The sequence below is a fragment of the Bufo gargarizans genome, chromosome 9 (genome assembly GCF_014858855.1).
Source record: "Bufo gargarizans isolate SCDJY-AF-19 chromosome 9, ASM1485885v1, whole genome shotgun sequence".
Taxonomy (NCBI): Eukaryota; Metazoa; Chordata; class Amphibia; order Anura; family Bufonidae; genus Bufo; species Bufo gargarizans.
In genome coordinates, this window is record NC_058088.1 from 109,212,089 (window position 1) to 109,234,502 (window position 22,414).

Here is a 22,414-nt window from a genome sequence, read left to right on the forward strand (position 1 = left end):
ATACTAAACATTTTTGTAATATACTTTAATTACGGAAATCGTATATTTCTATTAGAAAAATAGCTGTAAAGTGGCCCACATTGAGCCTTAGCATCGCTCCTCTGTCTTCTGTTTGCAGAACTGTGGAGACTTGCTCAGCATTGACTGCGTTATGTATACAGAAGAGCACTACTGAATGCTTCTGTGGGGTTGCTGTCCGTGCCTGCATGCACTACTATTTTGTGCTGCGGGCGGACTACGGACCCATTCAAGTTGAATGTCTGCGGAATCTGCATGGATGTTGCTTGTGCATTGAGGACCACAAATTGCGTTCCCCAATGCATGGAACGACTGATCAATGGCCATGTGCCAGGTAGTAGATTTTCTGTGGACTCGGTTATAACTCGTATCAGTATTTTATTATTGTTGTTCCTGCCATGTATTTCTATCTACAGGGACTCCACAGTAAAATGCCAGTAAAATTACATTCCAATGCTATACAGACAATCAATACAGATGATTTTTAAACTGTAACCCTTCCCACAGAAATATTACATTTTTTCCCCGTTTATGTGTGCATAAACCCTTAGAGGCAGAGACCTGGGTCACTATGCAGGATCTACAAGTTGAGCTTTTGTGTCTGCTGAACTGGTATGGAGTGGGTCAAAAAAGTTGCTTTGCTTGCTTTTTCTTTAATTTACTTTTTATTACATCATTGATCATAGATATTCAATGGCAATTTATTTATTTTTTGTTAATACCACCCTCTTCCCCCCCCCCAAATGCTCAGGGACACTAAAACCAGAACCTGCATACAGCATCCTGTGTCTGCTTCTTGGACCCATGTGAGTATGACTCTGTGAGTTACAACGTTTGGGTGGAAGTGCAAGTTGTTTAAGAAAAAGGAGCATAGTCCAGATAGCTAAGAGTTAATTTCATAAGAGTGAAATTTCCTTTCCTTAGAGAAATCAAATCAACCAAAGGCGCTGTCACACTTATCAAATTAGTGGATGAGTGACAGCTGTAAGGAAAAACACAGCGAAAAGTATCTGTCACGTGTTTCATTATTTTAAAACCTCTGATGTGACTACAGTAACCAGGTGTTTACACGGCTTTAAATCTAATTTATTTCTATTCAGAAAGCCACCAATATCCTGCGAGGTAACATATGCCGAGTGTGTATTTAGATGCAGAGACAATACCTGAAGAAGAGCAACCCCATCGATATAAGAAGCAAACGCTATGCCGCGTGGAAATGGCCGAAGGTAATGCCTGGTAGTAACCGAAGCTATCATGGCTTCTCTGTGTAAAAAATTATCTTCAACTGTGAAGCTACCAAGATGGCTGACCAAAAGCTCACATCCCTCAGACTTCTAACATGGCTTTTAAGGTCAGCTCCAAGTCCTCTCATAAGGTATTGTGGATGATTCACCATTAAAAGGGGTTGTCAAGCCAGTAATGAGAAGCATAAAAATAAGCAAAGGAAGTCATACTTCACCAATCACCTGCCGTTTCCTACTTCCTGGTCCCTCTGGACACACAGGAAATGACTGCACAGCCAATCACTGACTGAGGCCAGTGCCTGGCTAAGTAGTCATTTCCTGGACCAGTGGGGACCCAGGAGGCGTCGGAGCACTGGTTAATGGAGTAGAACTTCTTTTGTTTATTACGGTAGTATGCCACTCTGACCGCCCTCTTCCCTTTTTTTTTTTTTTTTTTTTTTTTTTAAGAAACCTTGTGAAAGCTCTTCACCTGACAGCTTTTAAAAAAAAAAAAAAAAAAAAAAAAAATGAAACCATGGATAGATGTTAGCTCAAAGTTTTTCCACATTTTGATGTGCTCCTTGTAGAAAAAAAACCCAATGCATATAAACAACATCTGTATAACAAAACCTCAAATGCACATTTTTTCTTTACCAGCTAGAAAAAGATGCAACAAAGGCCATGTGTGACCTATTGAATGAGAACACAAAATGTCACTTCCGGATAATGAATTATAGTAATAAAAGAAAGCCAAATGTACCTCCTCTGTAATGGAATCCAAGGAAGAAGTGGCTTCATCATAAAGAATAATGGGTGGGTTCTTCAACATTGCTCTGGCAATTGCCACCCGCTGCTTCTCCCCACCTGCACGAGAGGACCATTGTCATATTCTACTTTCCAGTCATACGCCTATGGTTTTACGTATAATGCATTGGAGGGCCGTTCGCCTTGTCACCTCTCCTGACCGGTCTGTTTTAGTATCTACTAGTTTCCCCATGCAGTAATGCTTCTGGGGCATGAATTCTTAGGACTCTATGTTGTGCCGTTCCTTTATTATTCTGACTAGATGTTGATGAATGAATCGCCAGCAGCCTGCACTAAGAGGGGGAGGGGGAGGGTCCCTGCGCAGTCAGACACTGGCACCACTCATTGGATTGTGTTAAACCTTGCAGCGACACAACCCCAACTTGTAACCCTGAGTTGCCAATTAATTGTAAACTTTTAGAAGGAATAACAGAGGGATGGTACAACATAGTTATATTAAAAGAATGGTTATTACATGGAGGATGCAAATAGATTCTAAGGGTCCATTCACACGTCCGCAAAACGGGCCACATCCGTTCCACAATTGTTCTGAATGGGTGCGGACCCATTCATTTTCAATGGGCAAAAGAGGCCGACAGCACACAGTGTTGCTGTCCGCATCCCCACATCCGTTCCGCGGACCCGCAAAAAAATACATGTCCTATTCTTGTCCGCAGATACGAACAAGAAAAGGCATTTCTATATAGTGCTGGCCATGTGTGGTCCCCAAAATGCGAAACGCACATGGCCGATGTCGCAATTTGTGGACCGCAAAACAGTTGTGGACATGTGAATGGACCCTAAAACAGATGTCAGGAGAGGTGACAGACCCACTTGAACACCAACAGAATACCCGCCTTCATAAGTGAGAACATATATCTTCTGAGATTGCTAAGAGAGGTGATAACATGAAGAAATCAGGCGCCAGAATCAGGCTGTGATCATCTTCCCTCCTCCCAGCCCTTCTTTGCAGACAGACCGATCCAGGATGTAAAGCTTTTCATGTTACTGCCCAATGACCCATACCTGCTGCACCTCCTGCCGATGGTCATTGGCTTCTGGTAAAAGGCTGGCAGCATGCAGAGGACGGCACAATGAGATCACTGTCCAGCCTGTGGGCAGTAGGCATCAAGGTGAGGATCTGGCAGATTATCATGGGAATGGGAAAAGGTGCATTTAAGTTCATTTAACTTTTTTTTTTTTTCCTTGGCACAAGGGTGAACATTTTTATATTACGGTGGCATCACTGCTGTGTGGGAGCACAAAAAGAGCACCATTGTTGTGTGGGGCACTCAGAAGGCGCTATTACTGTGTGGGCAGCCTGGGCAACCTAACTGTTTGTGGAGCACAAAAGGGAAGCGTTATAACTCAATTTCTGCTTTGGTGCAAAACAATCTTCCTGGGGCACCATGGATGGGGAAAAGGAATGTAGGGACAGTGCTGGAAAGAGATGAGCCATAAATGTCTGTGCATTCAATTCTACAGAGTCAAGCTGCGGCTGGAAGAAGTGGTCTGCCTTGCTGGAAAAGTAAAGGAATGTGACTAATCCAATCAGTGATTACATGGGTATTATGTATACTGGTACTGTATTCCGCAGAATGCCTGTGTAACGTTATGTAGCATTATGGTAACTTTATGGTGGTTTTATTCAGTATCAGTAAATATATGGTGGTATTATTTCTTCCTTTATGGGTACTTTATCATACACACAAAATTGTCTTTTCTGTCTATAGTATATAACTGTTTTTTCTTTTGGGGGGTAGGGGAAACAAATATATTTATAGACCCTAACCATACCATTGCAGCCTGGGTATCTAAGGAATACTCAGGTCCCAATTTTATCCTGTAGGCATTTAAGGCCATAGCACATAACACACATACTTGGCAGTGAAGGTTTAAAGGGGCTGCCTCACAAAGGCCTCGCTGAGGGCAGTCTCTTGTTTAGGACTACCTTCTATGAGCCAGAGTGGAGAGGGGGTAGTGCATACTAACTAACCATCTGTGCCAGAATTTTCCGCTATTTGAGCTATGCATGCATTTGTACTTCAACCAGGCCCTGGAGTCAGTGGTGGATTAGCCATAGACCCCACCTGGAAGGTGGTGGGGGCCGCCTGAGCTGTCCTCACTGCCACAAGCTGGATATACACTCACCTAAAGAATTATTAGGAACACCATACTAACACGGTGTTGGACCCCCTTTTGCCTTCAGAACTGCCTTAATTCCACGTGGCATTGATTCAACAAGGCGCTGATAGCATTCTTTAGAAATGTTGGCCCATATTGATAGGATAGCATCTTGCAGTTGATGGAGATTTGAGGGATGCACATCCAGGGCACGAAGCTCTCGTTCCACCACATCCCAAAGATGCTCTATTGGGTTGAGATCTGGTGACTGTGGGGGCCATTTTAGTACAGTGAACTTATTGTCATGTTCAAGAAACCAATTTGAAATGATTCGAGCTTTGTGACATGATGCATTATCCTGCTGGAAGTAGCCATCAGAGGATGGGTACATGGTGGTCATGAAGGGATTGACATGGTCAGAAACAATGCTCCAGTAGCCTGTGGCATTTAAACGATGGCCAATTGGCACTAAGGGGCCTAAAGTGTGCCCAGAAAACATACCCCACCACCACCAGCCTGCACAGTGGTAACAAGGCATGATGGATACATGTTCTCATTCTGTTTACTCCAAATTCGGACTCTACCATTTGAATGTCTCAACAGAAATCGAGACTCATCAGACCAGGCAACATTTTTCCAGTCTTCAACAGTCCAATTTTGGTGAGCTTGTACAAATTGTAGCCTCTTTTTCCTATTTCTAGTGAGATGAGTGGTACCCGGTGGGGTCTTCTGCTGTTGTAGCCCATCCGCCTCAAGGTTGTGCGTGTTGTGGCTTCACAAATGCTTTGCTGCATACCTCGGTTGTAACGAGTGGTTATTTCAGTCAACGTTGCTCTTCTATCAGCTTGAATCAGTCGGCCCATTCTCCTCTGACCTCTAGCATCAACAAAGCATTTTCGCCCACAGGACTGCCGCATACTGGATGTTTTTCCCTTTTCACACCATTCTTTGTAAACCCTAGAAATGGTTGTGCGTGAAAATCCCAGTAACTGAGCAGATTGTGAAATACTCAGACCGGCCCGTCTGGCACCAACAACCATGCCACGCTCAAAATTCTTAACCACCTTTCTTTCCCATTCTGACATTCAGTTTGGAGTTCAGGAGATCGTCTTGACCAGGACCACAACCCTACATGCATTGAAGCAACTGCCATGTGATTGGTTGACTAGATAATCGCATTAATGAGAAATAGAACAGGTGTTCCTAATAATTCTTTAGGTGAGTGTATAATGATCTGACGCTCTGAACATTTATTAATGCTGGTGGCATCAGGGACTTATGAACCTGGTCGGCGGCTGCAGGGGCCTTCACTGTCCTCAGGATGAGGATATGCTGCATTTCATCATTCATGAAGTGTTTTTCGAGACTTTACTATTAATGAGATATCAGATAATGGGTTCCGACTCAGCATTTCCACTGATCAGCAGGCTGAAGGAGCCATGGTGCACTGGAACAGACACAGCCCTACTGGTTAGTGGACATGAATGGTACTGCAACTCTTTCCCCTTCAAGTGACATGTGCCTATGTCATTGAGACTAAAAGTCCAGGAAAAGCTCTTTAAATATACATGTAGTCTGAAATCTGTAGTCAGCAGTCTGTGGCAAGAACTCCTTAAAAAAGGATGATAGTGTACAATATAACATAAATGTGTAGATTCCTTGTGGCATTACCTGACAGTTTAAGTCCTCGTTCCCCTACTTGAGTATTGTACCCATTAGGCATACGGAGGATGGCATCATGAAGTCCAGCCAATTTTGCCACCTGATACACTTCTTCTGGTGAAGCATTCATATTTCCATAAAGCAAATTGTAATACAATGTGTTATGAAATAGTACAGCATCCTACAGGCAAAAACACACTGAAAATTATTCCACATTCAGGCCACAGTGTACAATATACATGGACAATTTACAGCTTTTTTGTAAGCTTATGAATATGATTTTAGGAATGGAGTTGTTACAAATATCACCATCAGGGTTATATAGCCAACTTTTAAAGGGAACCTATCATCAACTTTATGCTGCCCATACTAACAGCAGTATAAAGTAGAGACAGGCGAGTTGATTTCAGTGGTCTGTCATATAAAGGTAAGTGGTTGCCGAGAACCCACATCACACTCATTGCAGACTGGGCCTGGAAAAGAGTCCCGGCCACCTGAGAAGAGTCCTGGTTATTCATGAATTCCTGCTCTCCTGCCCACCTGCTGATGACTGACAGTCTTCTACCTAGTTTTCTGTCTAGGAGAGAACTGCCAATCGTCAGCAGATGGACAGGGGAGAGCAGGAGATTATGTATAACCAGGACTCTTCTCAGGTAGATTTGACTCTTTTCTAGGCCTGGGCTGCAATGATTATGATGCTGGTTCTCGGCAACCACTTACTTTTAGCTCATGAGTGATACACCGCTGAAATCAGCATGTCTGTCACTATTTATGCTGCCCTCAGAGAGGTCAGCATAAAGTTGATGACAGGTTCCCTTTAAATATTGGACACGACCTTTCCAATAAAACTGTGCTTTTGGTAAGGTCTAAATGTTTTTAGTACCTGAGGAACTACACCAATAGCTTTTCTCAAGCTCTCCAGACTGACATTCTGTATATTCTGGCCAGCGACATATATGTTTCCTTTCTGAGGCTCATAAAAGCGGAACAGAAGTCGCACCAATGTGCTTTTACTAAAGAAAAGAGAAATGAATAATCAGTTAAAAAACGGAAAAAAAAAACCAAAACAAAAAAACACTTTAAGCATTACAATAAAAAAAAAACAATTTAACAATCATATTGCAATCCAAATGGTGAAAAGTAAATACAAGAGATGTCTATATATACATTTATATATCCATTTGTCTCCCACACCCTCACTCCCTCAAAAATGCAGTGTGCAGGCTACTTTGCACCTGGCTGATGTCCTATAATAGAGACCATCAAAGCTCAACCTGTTTCTTTTCCAAATTTATGAGACTGTTTATTTCATGTCTCCTGACTACCCTATAAACATACAGGTCCATATATATTTGGACACTGACAATTTTTTTTAATTACCCGTTTACTAAAACATATTCAAGTTCTAGTTCTATAATGGACATGGGCATAAAGTCCAGACTTTTAGCTTTCATTTCAGGGTATCCACATAAAATTGGATAAAGGGTTTAGGAGTTTCAGCTCCTTTGCATGTGAGATCCTGTTTTTAAAGGGACCAAAAGCAATTGGAAAATGGACTCAAAGGCTGTTTCATGGGCAGGTGTAGGCAATTCCTTCATTATTTCATTTTTATTTAAGCACATAAAAGGTCTGAAGTTTATATGAGGTGTGGTGCTTGCATTTTGAAGAGTTTGCTGAGAAGTAAACATGCGGTCAAAGGAGCTCTCTATGCAGGTAAAACAAGCCATCTGCGAAAACAGAAAAAACCCATCCGAGAATTTGCTACACTAAAATCTACAGTTTGGTACATCCTGAGAAAGAAAGCACTGGTGACCTCAACAATGCAAAAAGACCTGGACACCCACGGAAGACAACAGTGGTGGATGATCGCAGAATAATTACAAGATGAAGAGAAACCTCTTCACAACAGCCAACCAAGTGAACCACACTCTCCAGGATATAGGCGTATCAATATCCAAATCTACCATAAAGAGAAGACTGCATGAAAGCAAATACAGAGTGTCCACTGCACGGAAGAACATTCTTTGGACAGATGAAACCAAGATCAACCTCTACCAGAATGATGGAAAGAAAAAAAAATATGGTGAAGGCATGGTACAGCTAATGATCCAAAAAATACCATATCATCTGTAAAACACGACGGTGATAGCTTGGGCATGCATGGCTGCCAGTGGCACTAGGTCCCTAGTGTTTAGGATGATGTGACACAGGACAGAAGCAGCCGGATGATTTCAGAGACTGTGCGCTCAAATCCAGCCAAATGCAGCCAAACTGACTGGTCAGCATTTCATAATACAGATGGACAATGACCCAAAACATAAACCCAATGCAACCCAGGAGTTTATTAAAGCAAAGAAGTGGAATATTCCTGAATGGCCAAGTCCATCCTCTGATCTGAACCCAATAGAGCATTTCACTTGTTAAAGACTAAACTTCAGACAGAAAGGCCCACAAATAAACAGCAACTGAAAACCGCTGCAGTAAAGGCAGAGCATTAAAAAGGAGGAAAGACAGCGTCTGGTGATGTCCATGAGTTCAAGACTTCAGCCAACAAAGGGTTTTCAAAGGGTATTCGAAATTAACATTTCATTAACAATTATTTAATTTGTCCAGTTTATGGTACTTTTGAGCCCCTGAAATGAAGGGATTGAGTTTAAAAAATGCTTTAGTTCCTCTCATTTTTATGCAATCATTTTGTTCAACCCACTGAATTAAAGCTAACATTTAATACAAATTACAGGGGTTAATTGACGCGGAACGCAGCTCCCTGACATAGAGGTCGGGTGCCGGCAGCAGAATCACATAGCCGGCATAATGGTTTAGTCATCTTCATTGGTAGTGCAGTGGCCACAGCCCCTTCCCTCCTCTTCCCCTCTCATTTGTCATTGGTGGCAGCGGTACAGGTGGGAGGAAGAAACCGCTTCCTTCTCCACTGTGCTGCTGAGGAGAAGATGGCGCGCGCTGCTATAACTAGGCTCTGCAGTAGCGCAGCCTAGTATCGGTAAAAGGCAAATCCCGATACTGAATCGATACCGGTACAAAAGTCTGGATTGGGTATTGATAATTTGATACCCGGTGCAACCCTACTACTTTCACATCTGCGGTTTCCCTTTCCGCTATTGAGATCCATCATAGGATCTCAATAGTGGGGGAAAACGCTTCCGTTTTGTCCCCATTCATTGTCAATGGGGACAAAACTGAACTGAACGAAATGGAGTACACCAGAATGTTTTTCATACCGTTTTGTGGCGTCCTCATCGCAGACAGAACAACGCTGTCCGCGATGTGGTGCAGAGCAAGAAGGACGTCATGGCACACAATGTATGTCAATGGGGACGGATCCGTTTTCTCGGACACAACTTTCTCGGACTTTCAATGGTGATGATGATCCGTCATGGCTATTTTAAAGATAATACTACCAGATCCGTTCATAACGGATGCAGACGGTTGAATTATCATGCTGGAAGCGTTTTTGCTGATCCATGATGGATCCAGCAAAAACTTTAGTGTGAAAGTAGCCTAAAAAATGATCGAAAAGTCAGCCATTTGCCAAAATGGTATAAAAAAAAATACTACAGATTCCCCCATAAAAAATGAGCTCCATGGACAACTATATAAAAAACAAAAAGCTATTATTTACCAAAGTTTTTTTTATATATATTTTTTTTTTTCAGTGCTAAAACTCAAACTATAAAAATGTGGTATTGTTGCAATCTTATTGACCAAGAGAATAAAGGGAACAAGTCAGTTTTACTGCACAGGGAACGCCATAAAAACAAAACCCATAAAATTGTTGTGGAATTGCATTTTTTTCCATCCCATTTGGAAAAAAATTTCCAGCTTCCCACTACATTATATGCATATGCAATATTAAATGGTGCCATTAGAAAGTAAAACTTGTCCTGCAATAAACATGGGTATGTAAACGGAAAAATAGAAAAGAATCAAATCTAAACTACCGGTATACACTACGTGCAAAATTATTAGGCAAATGAGTATTTTGACCACATCATCCTCTTTATGCATGTTGTCTTACTCCAAGCTGTATAGGCTCGAAAGCCTACTACCAATTAAGCATATTAGGTGATGTGCATCTCTGTAATGAGAAGGGGTGTGGTCTAATGACATCAACACCCTATATTAGGTGTGCATAATTATTAGGCAACTTCCTTTCCTTTGGCAAAATGGGTCAAAAGAAGAACTTGACAGGCTCAGAAAAGTCAAAAATAGTGAGATATCTTGCAGAGGGATGCAGCACTCTTAAAATTGCAAAGCTTCTGAAGCGTGATCATCGAACAATCAAGCGTTTCATTCAAAATAGTCAACAGGGTCGCAAGAAGCGTGTGGAAAAACCAAGGCGCAAAATAACTGCCCATGAACTGAGAAAAGTCAAGCGTGCAGCTGCCAAGATGCCACTTGCCACCAGTTTGGCCATATTTCAGAGCTGCAACATCACTGGAGTGCCCAAAAGCACAAGGTGTGCAATACTCAGAGACATGGCCAAGGTAAGAAAGGCTGAAAGATGACCACCACTGAACAAGACACACAAGCTGAAACGTCAAGACTGGGCCAAGAAATATCTCAAGACTGATTTTTCTAAGGTTTTATGGACTGATGAAATGAGAGTGAGTCTTGATGGGCCAGATGGCTGGATTGGTAAAGGGCAGAGAGCTCCAGTCCGACTCAGACGCCAGCAAGGTGGAGGTGGAGTACTGGTTTGGGCTGGTATCATCAACGATGAGCTTGTGGGGACTTTTTGGGTTGAGGATAGAGTCAAGCTCAACTCCCAGTCCTACTGCCAGTTTCTGGAAGACACCTTCTTCAAGCAGTGGTACAGGAAGAAGTCTGCAAGGTAAGAAAAACATGATTTTCATGCAGGACAATGCTCCATCACACGTGTCCAAGTACTCCACAACGTGGCTGGCAAGAAAGGGTATAAAAGAAGAAAATCTAATGACATGGCCTCCTTGTTCACCTGATCTGAACCCCATTGAGAACCTGTGGTCCATCATCAAATGTGAGATTTACAAGGAGGGAAAACAGTACACCTCTCTGAACAGTGTCTGGGAGGCTGTGGTTGCTGCTGCACGCAATGTTGATGGTGAACAGATCAAAACACTGACAGAATCCATGGATGGCAGGCTTTTGAGTGTCCTTGCAAAGAAAGGTGGCTATATTGGTCACTGATTTGTTTTTGTTTTGTTTTTGAATGTCAGAAATGTATATTTGTGAATGTTGAGATGTTATATTGGTTTCACTGGTAAAAATAAATAATTGAAATGGGTATATATTTGTTTTTTGTTAAGTTGCCTAATAATTATGTACAGTAATAGTCATCTGCACACACAGATATCCCCTTAAAATAGCTAAAACTAAAAACTACTTCCAAAAATATTCAGCTTTGATATTAATGAGTTTTTTGGGTTCATTGAGAACATGGTTGTTGTTCAATAATAAAATTAATCCTCAAAAATACAACTTGCCTAATAATTCTGCACTCCCTGTATAGCTGGCACCCACACTGTCTGACAATAGAACATACTATTGTGATGAAGTTTTATAGCCGGTAGACTGTGAAAATCACGTGTAATAAGTTAGTAGACTACTCGGAAAAATCGAAAAGTTATGGCTCCAGAAAAGCAGGGGGAAAAAAAAATCCTCTGGGACATACACACCTAAATAAAAAACATGTTATATAGATGCAACTAAGAGGTTAAAGCTATTTACTATAGTAACCTCGGTTGAATAAAGAAAGACATGAAAAAAAATTACCAAATATAGATACCAACATATACTTACCCTGAACCACTACCGCCAACAATGGCTACCTTCTTTCCTGCGGGTACTTCAAATGATATACCGTTCAAGACCTTCTGTCCCTCCATATATTCAAAATATACATCTTCAAAAGTAATGGTGGCTGACTGCGGAGTGATCAGCAGTGGAGGGGCAAGCTCTTTGTTCTTAAAGTAATGAAAAAGTTATAAGTGGGCATAAACGTGTCAGAGAGTCTATAGGTCACTGCTATTGATGCAGAAAAAACATTTATCATTTATCTAAAGGACAGGTGATAAATGTATGATCACTGGAAAATCTGACTGCTGGATCCCCCACCAATCACAACAGGGTCCCCAACTCTCCTGTTTGAACATGGCAGTGGTCGCACCCGAGCACTACTGCTCTATTCATTGTGCATGGGACTGTTGGAAAACAGGCGTGGCGACTGATCTGTTCAGTCATACATTTATCACTCTGTTGGCCAACCAGAGTGCGGTTTTTCTTAGGCTGGACAGCTAGCTAGTTTTAGTCTTTGTCACTGTGAAACTATGCAACACAAAGGTAAAACACGTCCAGTACTGGTTTCCCCAGACTGGAGACCTGCAGGGACTTTAATCTGTTCAGATACACAACTGGTTGTCAGAGCCATCAATGGTGGAATCCGGAAACAATTATATGATGTGTAAGGTCAGCTTAAAGGAAACCTGTCATTAACTTTATACTGCCCTCAGTACGGTCAGCATAAAGTAGTGACAGCAATGCTGATTTCAGTAGTGTATCACACATCAGCTAAGTAAGTAACCAAGCAAGTGGTCGCCGAAAACCAGCATCAATCATTGCAGCCCAGGACTTGAAAAGAGTCACATCTACATGAGAAGAGTCATAGTTCTTCATAATCTCCTGCTCTCCCCGACCATCTGAAAAAACTAGATAGAAGACTGTCAGTCATCAGCAGATGGGCAGGAGAGCCGGAGATTATGAATAACTATGATTCTTCTCAGGTAGATTTTACTCTTTTAAAGGTCTGGGCTGCAATGGTTATGATGCTGGTTCTCGGCAACCACTTACTTTTAGCTGATGTGTGACACCCCGCTGACATCACCATTTCTGTCAGTACTTTATACTGTCCTCAGTACGGTCAGCATAAAGTTGATGACCGCTTCCCTTAAATTGCTGGAGACCCCAGATATAGCACTAATTTTAATCCCTTTTCTAATTTATAAACAATAAAGGGGCTTTCTGGGATTTTATATTGATAACCTGTACTTTTTCTGGTCAGGGGCCACTTTGTCAGACTGACATGTATACCATAAATGTCTGGGCACATCTAATGGAAGAGTACATGAAAAAACATGTGAGCAGCCACTAGACACAGACAGACATGTCTGTTACCACATGGGTGGGGGCCACACAATGGTATAGTCTATGCTTTAGATAGACTAGTTGGTGTCTCTCAGTGAGCAGAATGAAGGGTCAATGAATCTGGCTGGAGCACCTGGCACAGTGATTCCGTACTGTGGGAGTCCCGGGGGTCAGACCAGCACTGAATATACATTGTTCACCTATCCCAAGGACAGGGCACCAATGTAAATTTCCAATGTAATGTTTTCTTGCATTCTCATAAATAAATCACACATGGCAGAAATGAAAGGAAAACATCCAGTCCTCAACCAGTCCTTAACAGTGAAACTGCAACACCAAGAAGGACAAGCCATAAGGTTTTGCAAATCAAGGAAGTAGCAGGTGTTGTCAAGATCTGAAGATGAGCAAATTTTCAAACACCTAGCTCCAATCTTTGGCATGTGGGAGGAGCAAAAAAGCCAGATTGAAAGCAAAGTTTTTAAGTCACATGAAACCTTAAGAATTGGATCAGGTCATGTAAGATGACTGTGCAATGCCTCCGGTTCACCAATGTGCCAGTTATCGCTACCTGTTACAAACTGAGAAGGACTGAATCCTGGCACCGAGAGATCTTGGTTTATCATTCCAGCAGACGGCTATGCATCTAGGTCGAGATGTTGGTACTGTTCGAAGTTGCATGTCCTGGTGGTTGGGAGAATGAGGACAAACCGGAATAGCAGCAAGAGGTGCAATGATAGTTGAAGACTGATCTAGAGACCACATGAATAATTCCAAGAAAATGCCTTCACAAGGGAATGCCACACCGGTCGTACTCCCATGATTATGGTGTGGGGTGGCATAACGTACAGTAGCTGGACTCCTCTAGTCTTAATTTCAGGCACACTAACAGCTCAGCGTTACACCGATTTGGTTGTGGAACCCGCGGTATGGCCATTTCTTCAAAGTGTTCCAGAAGATGTTTTTTTTTTCTACAGGACAACTCCAGGCTGCATGTTGCTTGTGCTACTGTGAGTAGCCTGTGTGGCCTAAACGTGCCAACATGGCCAGTGTCTCCGGACTTTATGTCCATCGAGCATATTTGGGACATCATTGGTCGGCAATTCGAAAGGGAGCTGTGGTTTCTGTGTGCGGCGCTCATGCTGGATACTGAAGACATGGAGATGTTTTGAATATTTTTGTTAGCATTTTTCTTTTATAATTTGCATATCATTAACATGTCTATTGATCCTGTAATTTCCATAATTCTTCGTTCCTTTCTTTTCTTTCCTTCTTGGTGTTAGAATTTCAGTGTTGAGGAGTGCATATTATTTTAAGGATACAACAAAGATGATCCTAAAGGGGGGACACTAGTCAGATAGCCTTTCTGTCTCTGCTCTTATTCTATACCTAGCTTCTTCCGAGAGAAAGCACCACCAACTTGTGAAGTTTAGTTCCTGGGCTGCAGTACGATTGAGGTCAAAGCATGATCTAGCAAGTTACAGCATTTAGGATGGTTAACTAAAGACACTTTATTAAAAGACGGCAAGTTGCTGGCAAATAGAGGGCACACTGTGGAGGAGAACTGGAATAAAGGTCATCTACTTGACTGCCAACAAATCAAAAAGGGATTTGCACCCATGACTGGATGAAAAGGAGGGTTGAGTTAATCAGCTTGCCTCCTTTATAGATAAGCCTGAGCCAAAATGTAAATCTGGGCTCAACTCCCAATATATGGCATGAATAGACGGAATCATTTCATACACTGTCAGTGATTGCCAATTTAATCGGCTGCATTAGACTAAGTCAGCGTTTTACACAGGGATTCCGTATTATTGTAAAAGCTTCAAGTAATAGACGTGACACCATTTTATGCAAAAGGCTTGTGATATCATTGTACAGCAAGGGTATGTCTGGATGTCAGTCATGTACAGTAACTAGCGCATGGTAATATCCACACCTTAATCTTTGTGTCAACACTTAGAAGAGTGAAGAGGGTGTTCATATCAATGAGGGCTTGTCTGGTTTCTCTGTATACTGTTCCCAGGAAGTTTAGCGGCAGGGAGAGCTGAAAGAGAAGCCCATTTACCATGACCAAGTCTCCCATAGTTAGAGTTCCTGGAATGAGAAAGTTAATAATAGTCATTTGACAAAACCTGAACGGCACGATACTGCTGGGATCTAAATGGGAAACTTTTTTTATTAACAGGATCTGCTAAATTAGATTTAAAAGGTTATGTCCAACTCAGACATTGATGGCATCATCTCTAGAATATGACATCAAGGTCACATAGGACCCTCACCTATTTCCAGAAGAGCGAGAAGCTGCAGCATGCTCTCTATTCACTGCTATAGTCAAGCGAGCACACTCAGCTGCTTTTGAACGTCCTATAGTGGTAAATGGGGAGCGAACTGAGCATGCATGGCCACTTCTCCATTCACCACCAATGGGACTGCCAGAAATAAACAGGCCAGTGGTCTGCTATTTTCCAGAACGGAGGGAGGCCGCATTCTATTGGACATTGATGGCATATCCTAGCGAGTATGAGATGGCTCCCATTACACTGGATGATTTCAGGGCTTAGGTTACTTTCACACTAGCGTTATTCTTTTCCGGCATCGAGTTCCGTCACAGGGGCTCAATACCGGAAAAAAAACTGATCACAGAAATCCGTTTAGAATGCATCAGGATGTATTCAGTTCAGTATTTTTTACTTTTCAGGACGAAGATAATACCGCTGCATGCGAAATGCCGGATCTGGCATTTTTTCTGGCACCCAGTGTTCCGGCAAAACGGATCTGGCATTGCAGTCTGCGCATGCTCAGACCAACAAAAATAAATGCCGGATCCGTTTATCCGGATGACACCGGAAATACGGATCCGGCATTTCAATGCATTTGTCATATGGATCAGGATCCTGATCCGTATGACAAATGCCATTGGTTTGCGTCCGTATTGCTGGATCCGGTGACTGAACAGCCTGCTGGAATCCTCTGCCGCAAGTGTGAAAGTATCCGCATCCGTTCTGCAATTTTGTGGAACAAGTGCGGACCAATTCATTTTCAATGGGGCCGGAATGTGCTGTCCACATCCGCATTTATGGATCCGCACTTCCGTTCCTCAAAAAAATAGAAAATGTCCTATTCTTGTCCGCAATTGCGGACAAGAAAATGCATTTTCTATGAGCCTGCCGGCGATGTGTGATCCACATATTGCCGATGTCAGTGTTTTGCGGACCCGCAAAACACATACGGACGTGTGAATAGACCCTTATCGGTAACGGAAGCATTTTTGCTGGACCCTGCCAGATCCAGCAAAAATGCTGGTGTGAAAGTAGCCTTAAAGGGGTTATGTCGTGAATGATGTGAAAATGAAAATCAGACATAATATAGTACATGACAATCTCTCACCGCTGGCAGCCCAGGGGGTTTGTCCTTTCTGCTACAACTCCCTTCCTCTGACAGCCAAGAGGGTGTGTCCTTACTCAGGGGCATGTCTTTTCTGCTGCAGCTCTCTCCCTGTAGCTGTCACAGCTTCTATCAATAAATATGACTGGTGGTGTTTCTGAGCGCGTGTGACCACCTCAGTAGATGGACGTGAATATTACTATACAGATTAAACAGGGGGCACTATTATAATGAAGAAATGTGAATCTCACAAATTGAGTATTTCTCGAACAAATTAAATTCAATGGTGGCCCAAGCCCTTTAAGGATTCACTGTAATAATTCTCAATCACCTTAAATGGGTTCTTCAGCCTTTGCTGGTCAACAAACAGATGGTTCTTATGGCTAAAGGGCCCTTTACACAGGCCCAAAACTGAACAGATCATCACTAATGAGCGTTCATAGTAACGCTCGTTAGAGATGATCTGGCAGTGTAAATGCACCACCGATTAGGAAAAGCTCGTTCATCCGGCAATTGATCGTTTGTGCAGCACAAAAATATCCTTGTTCCCCGTTGGCAGATCGTGCTGTGTAAACACAATCTGCTGCCAGGTAACAATGAGTCTGTATGGGGAAGAGCGATGGCATTGCTCCTCCCTATACTTTGGAGAGGATAGCTCAGGGATAGGCAACCTCAGGCTCTCCAGCTGTTGTGAAACTACAACTCCCAGCATGCATACTTGCTCTGCTCTTCTCAGACCTCCCATAGAAATGAATGGAGCATGCTGGGAATTGTAGTTTCACAACAGCTGGAGTGCCGAAGGTTGCTGACCCCTGGGATAGCTGCATGTAATAGCAGCGGTCTCCTCTGCTTGCGACCAGCAGATTATCAGGAAGGATGGCTTCCTTCCTGACAATCTGCTTGATTATTGTCCCATGTAAAAGGACCTTAAAGGGGTTGTCTTACTTCAGCAAATAGCAATTATCATGTAGAGAAAGTTAATACAAGGCACTTACTAATATATTGTGATTATCCATATTGCTTCCTTTGCTGGCTAGAATCATTTTTCCATCACATTATACACTGCTTGTTTCCATGGTTACAAACCCCCTGTAATCCAGCAGCGGTGGCCGTGCTTGCACACTATAGAAAAAAGCACCAGTCTATGTGAACACCCACGGTCCTGGCCAACACAGAGGCTCACGCCTAGGAAAAACTATAGTGTGCAAGCATGACCACCACTGATGGATTGCAGGGTGGTCATAACCATGGAAACAAGCCGTGTATAATGTCATAGAAAAATGAATCAAGTCAGCAAAGAAAGCAGTATGGACAATCACAATACATTAGTAAGTGCCTTGTACTTTCTCTACATGACAAATGCCACTTGTGGAAGTGAGACATCCCTTTTAAAACCACTAGCCTCAAATAATAATAATACAAACTTCATAAAAATGTAAAATGGTGATGGGACCACTATCTAAAACTAGAATAAAGGGTTATAGTCTGGACACATGCCCCTTTAAGTTCTTGGTTAGAGATCTCTTGATTTCTGAGCCAGTATTATAATTGAATGGAACCATAATGTGATTACAGTCTGCTGTCTATGGAAAGCCGTTCAAACTCAGTTCTAACTAATCCCAGATGTAACAGGCTGCTTGGAAAAGTACCAGGACCCCTTTGTTGTAGTGTTCATGTGACAGTGACAAGTTTCTAAATTCTAGAGTACCCTGAAATAATGGCTTGAAATCTGTAGCATACATTATGGTGCACAGCCATTCATGGAGACCCATTTCAATGTTTATTCATGACACATGTCCCAGGACCACCATTATGATAATGCATTGTCTAACCTGCTAGTATCCCTTTGCTTGCAAGCACCATGATAGCAGTCAGGCCCACACTAAATATCACACTCTGTCCGAAGTTGAGCAGTGCTAGGGTTGAGGTAGTTTTTAGAGAGGCATTCTCATACGTCTTTAAAAATCCATCGTACCGTTCAGCTTCATACTTCTCATTGTTAAAATACTGTAGGTAAGAGCAAAAAGAAAAAAGAACTGGGTTATTTAGGGTATGACAGAAGCTAGAGCACCAGTGACTTGCTATGGGTGAGAATGGATTAATTGCCAGCAGAGATATAATGTGCTCTGTGCCTTTTATCTGCACTGTTCACACGTACTGGGTTGGTACCAGTGCTGCCCCATGTATGATGCCTTCTAACTGCGAAAAAGATCAGGTCAGAGAATGGGACGGATAAGTGCCACCTCCTGAGAACACAGTCACTAAATAGACAAGACTTAAAACCATCACAAAAAAAAAAGAAAAAAAAAAAAGATCAACCTTTTTTTTGTTTTTTTTTGTTTTAGAAAGCCTAATATACTTTATGATGTTTTTTTCTTTTTCAATAAATCACAGCAGATGTCTTCTTATTAGATGTCTTAGCTCCAGGCTATTGTTTCCTACACCCATCCAGACTCATATTTCACTTGTCCATAATAATTTGCTGTTTATCGCTGTTAAGATGGAATTGATGACCAACAAGCAATACTAGTACAAAAAAGAAAAGTGACAACTAACAATCCTTTATGGAATTCTTTAGAAAGGGCTCAAAGTGCGAAAAAAAAAAAAAGGGTAAACTTAACCTTCCCAATTCCCAGTCCCGGCTGGTGTCTACTTCCTGGTCCCGTCTCGACAAACAGCTAATGCCTCCTCAGTCAGTGATTGGCCTCAGTGGTGATCCACCTCAGCCAGTGACGGGCTGTGCAGGGCATCTCTACGTATTTCCTGTATGTTGGGAACAGGAAGGAGAGACCTTCGGGGACCCAGTAAATGTCGGAATGGAAATAGCCATCTATGAAGCACTTTGAGCCCTTTCTAAAGACCGTTCCTCCACCAGACAACCCTCTTAAAGTCATTGATCAATTTTGGATAAATCTTTATCATGGAAGAGATGAACAATGCTGCTGTACATCTATAAGCCAAAACACTGGGTTTAAGCCGGTTGTAGGTATTATCAATAAAGAGCATGGGCCAACAGGACAGGCTCCAGTTTCATTAGGACACAATGGTGTCAACTACCCTGTGAAAGAACAACTAAATATCCCTGCAAAGATGGAGACACAGATAGGGAATAACGGTAAGACAATTGCTGGCACTCTAATCAACACATTGGGAAACTACCACAATTTCACCCACTAGTTACTGATGTGATAAATGCAATGTATAGAGGTAACACGTCCTTCTATACACAGTGAGGGTCAAAAGAGCCAACGGAATGGAATCAACTGAACTGGTAAGACGCTAATTGTCCGGTGCCATCGTCATCTTGTAGCAAAGCTGGAACGGACAATATCTTACCTTTACAGTTTCGTAATTAAGTAATGAGTCTATTGCAGCATTCCCGGCATCATTATCTGCTTTGTTCATTTCTATCCTAAACTTGGTCCTAAAAGAAGTAAAACATAAAATACAGGACCACCATATTAATATGTAATCAGAATAGAACAGAAGGCACAACAACGTAATATTGATTTAGTATTCACCAAAAAGTGCTGCCAGAAGAAAATCATGTTATCCTTCTAAACTAAAAAAAAAATAAAAAAAAATAACCAGGAAAAAAATAAATAAAAATCTTTTGATGATATACAGGTGAAACTCGAAAAATGAGAATATCATGCAAAGTTCAGTAGTGCAACTTAAAAGGTAAAACTAACATATGAGATAGACTCATTACATGCAAAGCGAGATATTTCAAGCCTTTATTTTTTTTTTGTAACATATTTTTATTAATTTCCACAAAATTATCTGTGATACATAACTTGCATAAGTTTACATATCCACATGTGGTCAAGACAATCGTGTAATACAGATCATTTAGGAATAACAAACATCAATCCCTCCCTTCCCCCCTCCCCCCTCCCTAAGTGCTTAAGCCTACAGTATATATTAGTAACCCAATTGGGTTAATAGAATGCAATCCTTCAAACCTATACTCATGTTTCATGCAGTTACAATCTTTTCAGTTAAATTATTTTGTGAATATAACCATTGTGTGACCCTAGCCCCTATGCCTTCTTTATATCAAATCCCTAGTGTCATCTCCCGAGAAGAATGTAAGTATGAACGTAAGCCATTTTGCCTGGTATTTTTTTGTGGCTTTCTGACCTTCCCTGTCCGCCGCCCATTTATCTGCCAGTATGCATTTCTTTGTATGTTTTATTATTTCTTCAATTGACGGGACCGTTGACTGAAGCCAATGCGTTAGGATACATCTTTTGGTGGCTAACAGAACTACCTGCACTGCCAAGGGAACCCGTGGGCCTGTAGCTTGTAACAACAGCTCTTTCGGATCCATAGAGAGTTTTGTTTTTAACTTATTATTTAGTTCTTTGGTTATCCTTTGCCACAACTCCCCAATGTCCCTGCATTCCCACATGCAATGATACATGTTTGCATCTGGTAACGAGCATTTAGGGCAGGCGTTTAGTCTTTCCCTAGCGGCAACAGTACTGTTTCCTTTGATATCGAAGCCATATATCGCTCGATGTATCAATTTAAAATGGGTCTCCCTCCATATTTCACTAGATACTGCTGTACGAACATTTTCCCATCCCCTCAATACATCTTCGGCTTCTACTTTAATGCTCAGTTCTCCCGTCCACTTCTTAAAGAGAGTATCCACAATGCCTGAGGAGAGTGTCTTCCTCACCCTCTGATATAGGGAGGCTATTGAAGGCTTGCCATAGCTAGGAGATATTATACCATCAAATTCATTTAGTGAAAACTCAGACACAGTATTTTTGAGTCTCTCTTTCAAGAATCTCATGATCTGATGATATGCTAGAAAGTGCCTCGAGGGTACACCATATATTGTTTGTAAGTCAATGAATGAGTAGTACTGCGCTTTCTGTTTATCCCATAAATCCGAAACCTTATTTATCCCTTTACTTTCCCACTCTATAAATTGCTTGTTCAGTGACCCTGATTGGAATTCTGGATGCCGCCATGGAGACAAGTATTTTGACATCAGGAAAGGGAGTCTATGCAGTTTCCTGGCTACCTTCCAAGCCGCTACAGTGTCCTTAATTAGTACACTATGCTTAATCAGCGACGGGAATGCCGAATATCTAGTATGCAATAAAGCATTAAGACTCCATGGCTTTGCCAATTGTGATTCCAGAGAGAAGTTAGAGAAATATGAGGATTGTCTAATCCAGTCTATTCCATACCTCAACAAGCTAGCCACGTTATAATGTCTTATATCAGGAAAGCCTATTCCCCCCTCTTCCCTAGTAAGCATGAGAGTTTTCAGTGCCATCATTGATCTTTTTCCGGCCCATATGAATTTACGAAAAGCACTTTGTAGGGTATTAATATCCGAGTGCTTTAACAGTACAGGTATTGTCTGCAATTGGTATAATAATTGTGGAAAGCTTATCATTTTTATCAGGTGGCATCTGCCCATCAGTGATAATGGAAGATGTGACCATCTTTCTAAGTCTGTTTTAATACGATTGATTAAAGTGGGGTAATTTAGCATATATAAGGATTCTGGCGTCTTTCCAATGTGAATTCCCAGATATTTGATCGACGTCGGTACAATTTTTACCGGAATATCCTTTTTAAGTACAGAGTGCCTACTATTTGTAAGGTAAAGCATTTCACATTTCGACACATTGACTTTGAAGCCAGATACTGAGCCGAAGCTGTCTAGTAGTTCAAATAGTTTGGGTATATCATTATGAGGGTGAGCCAAAAAGACTAACAGATCATCCGCAAACAATGCGTGTTTAATCGTTTCATTGCCCACTCTGATCCCTCTGATATCTTCATTGTCGGCTATGGTTCTGGATAACGGTTCCATGGCTAGATTGAATAATAGAGGGGACAGCGGGCACCCCTGTCGTGTTCCTTTTTGTAAGGCAATTTTAGATGACAGATACCCCGGCGTATTTCAAGCCTTTATTTGTTATAATTTGGGTGATTATGGTTTACAGCTTATGAAAACCCCAAAGTCACAATCTCAGGTCCCATTTGCTCAGGGGGTATGGATTAATTAGCTGACTACAGTGTGACACTTT

General features: G+C 41.8%; 1 protein-coding gene across 1 annotated transcript in view; it reads right to left on the reverse strand.

The window, feature by feature from the left end:
• Positions 1 to 22,414, reverse strand: part of ABCB7 (ATP binding cassette subfamily B member 7) — a 121,703-nt gene that overhangs the window by 6,079 nt on the left and 93,210 nt on the right. Inside the window, exons 8-14 of the mRNA XM_044305168.1 lie at positions 19,692 to 19,779; positions 18,188 to 18,362; positions 14,908 to 15,065; positions 11,631 to 11,794; positions 6,715 to 6,844; positions 5,841 to 6,012; positions 2,002 to 2,105 (exon numbers count right to left, since the gene is read on the reverse strand). Of these exons, the coding sequence (XP_044161103.1) occupies positions 2,002 to 2,105; positions 5,841 to 6,012; positions 6,715 to 6,844; positions 11,631 to 11,794; positions 14,908 to 15,065; positions 18,188 to 18,362; positions 19,692 to 19,779 (991 nt within the window). The remainder of the gene's footprint in view (positions 1 to 2,001; positions 2,106 to 5,840; positions 6,013 to 6,714; positions 6,845 to 11,630; positions 11,795 to 14,907; positions 15,066 to 18,187; positions 18,363 to 19,691; positions 19,780 to 22,414) is intronic.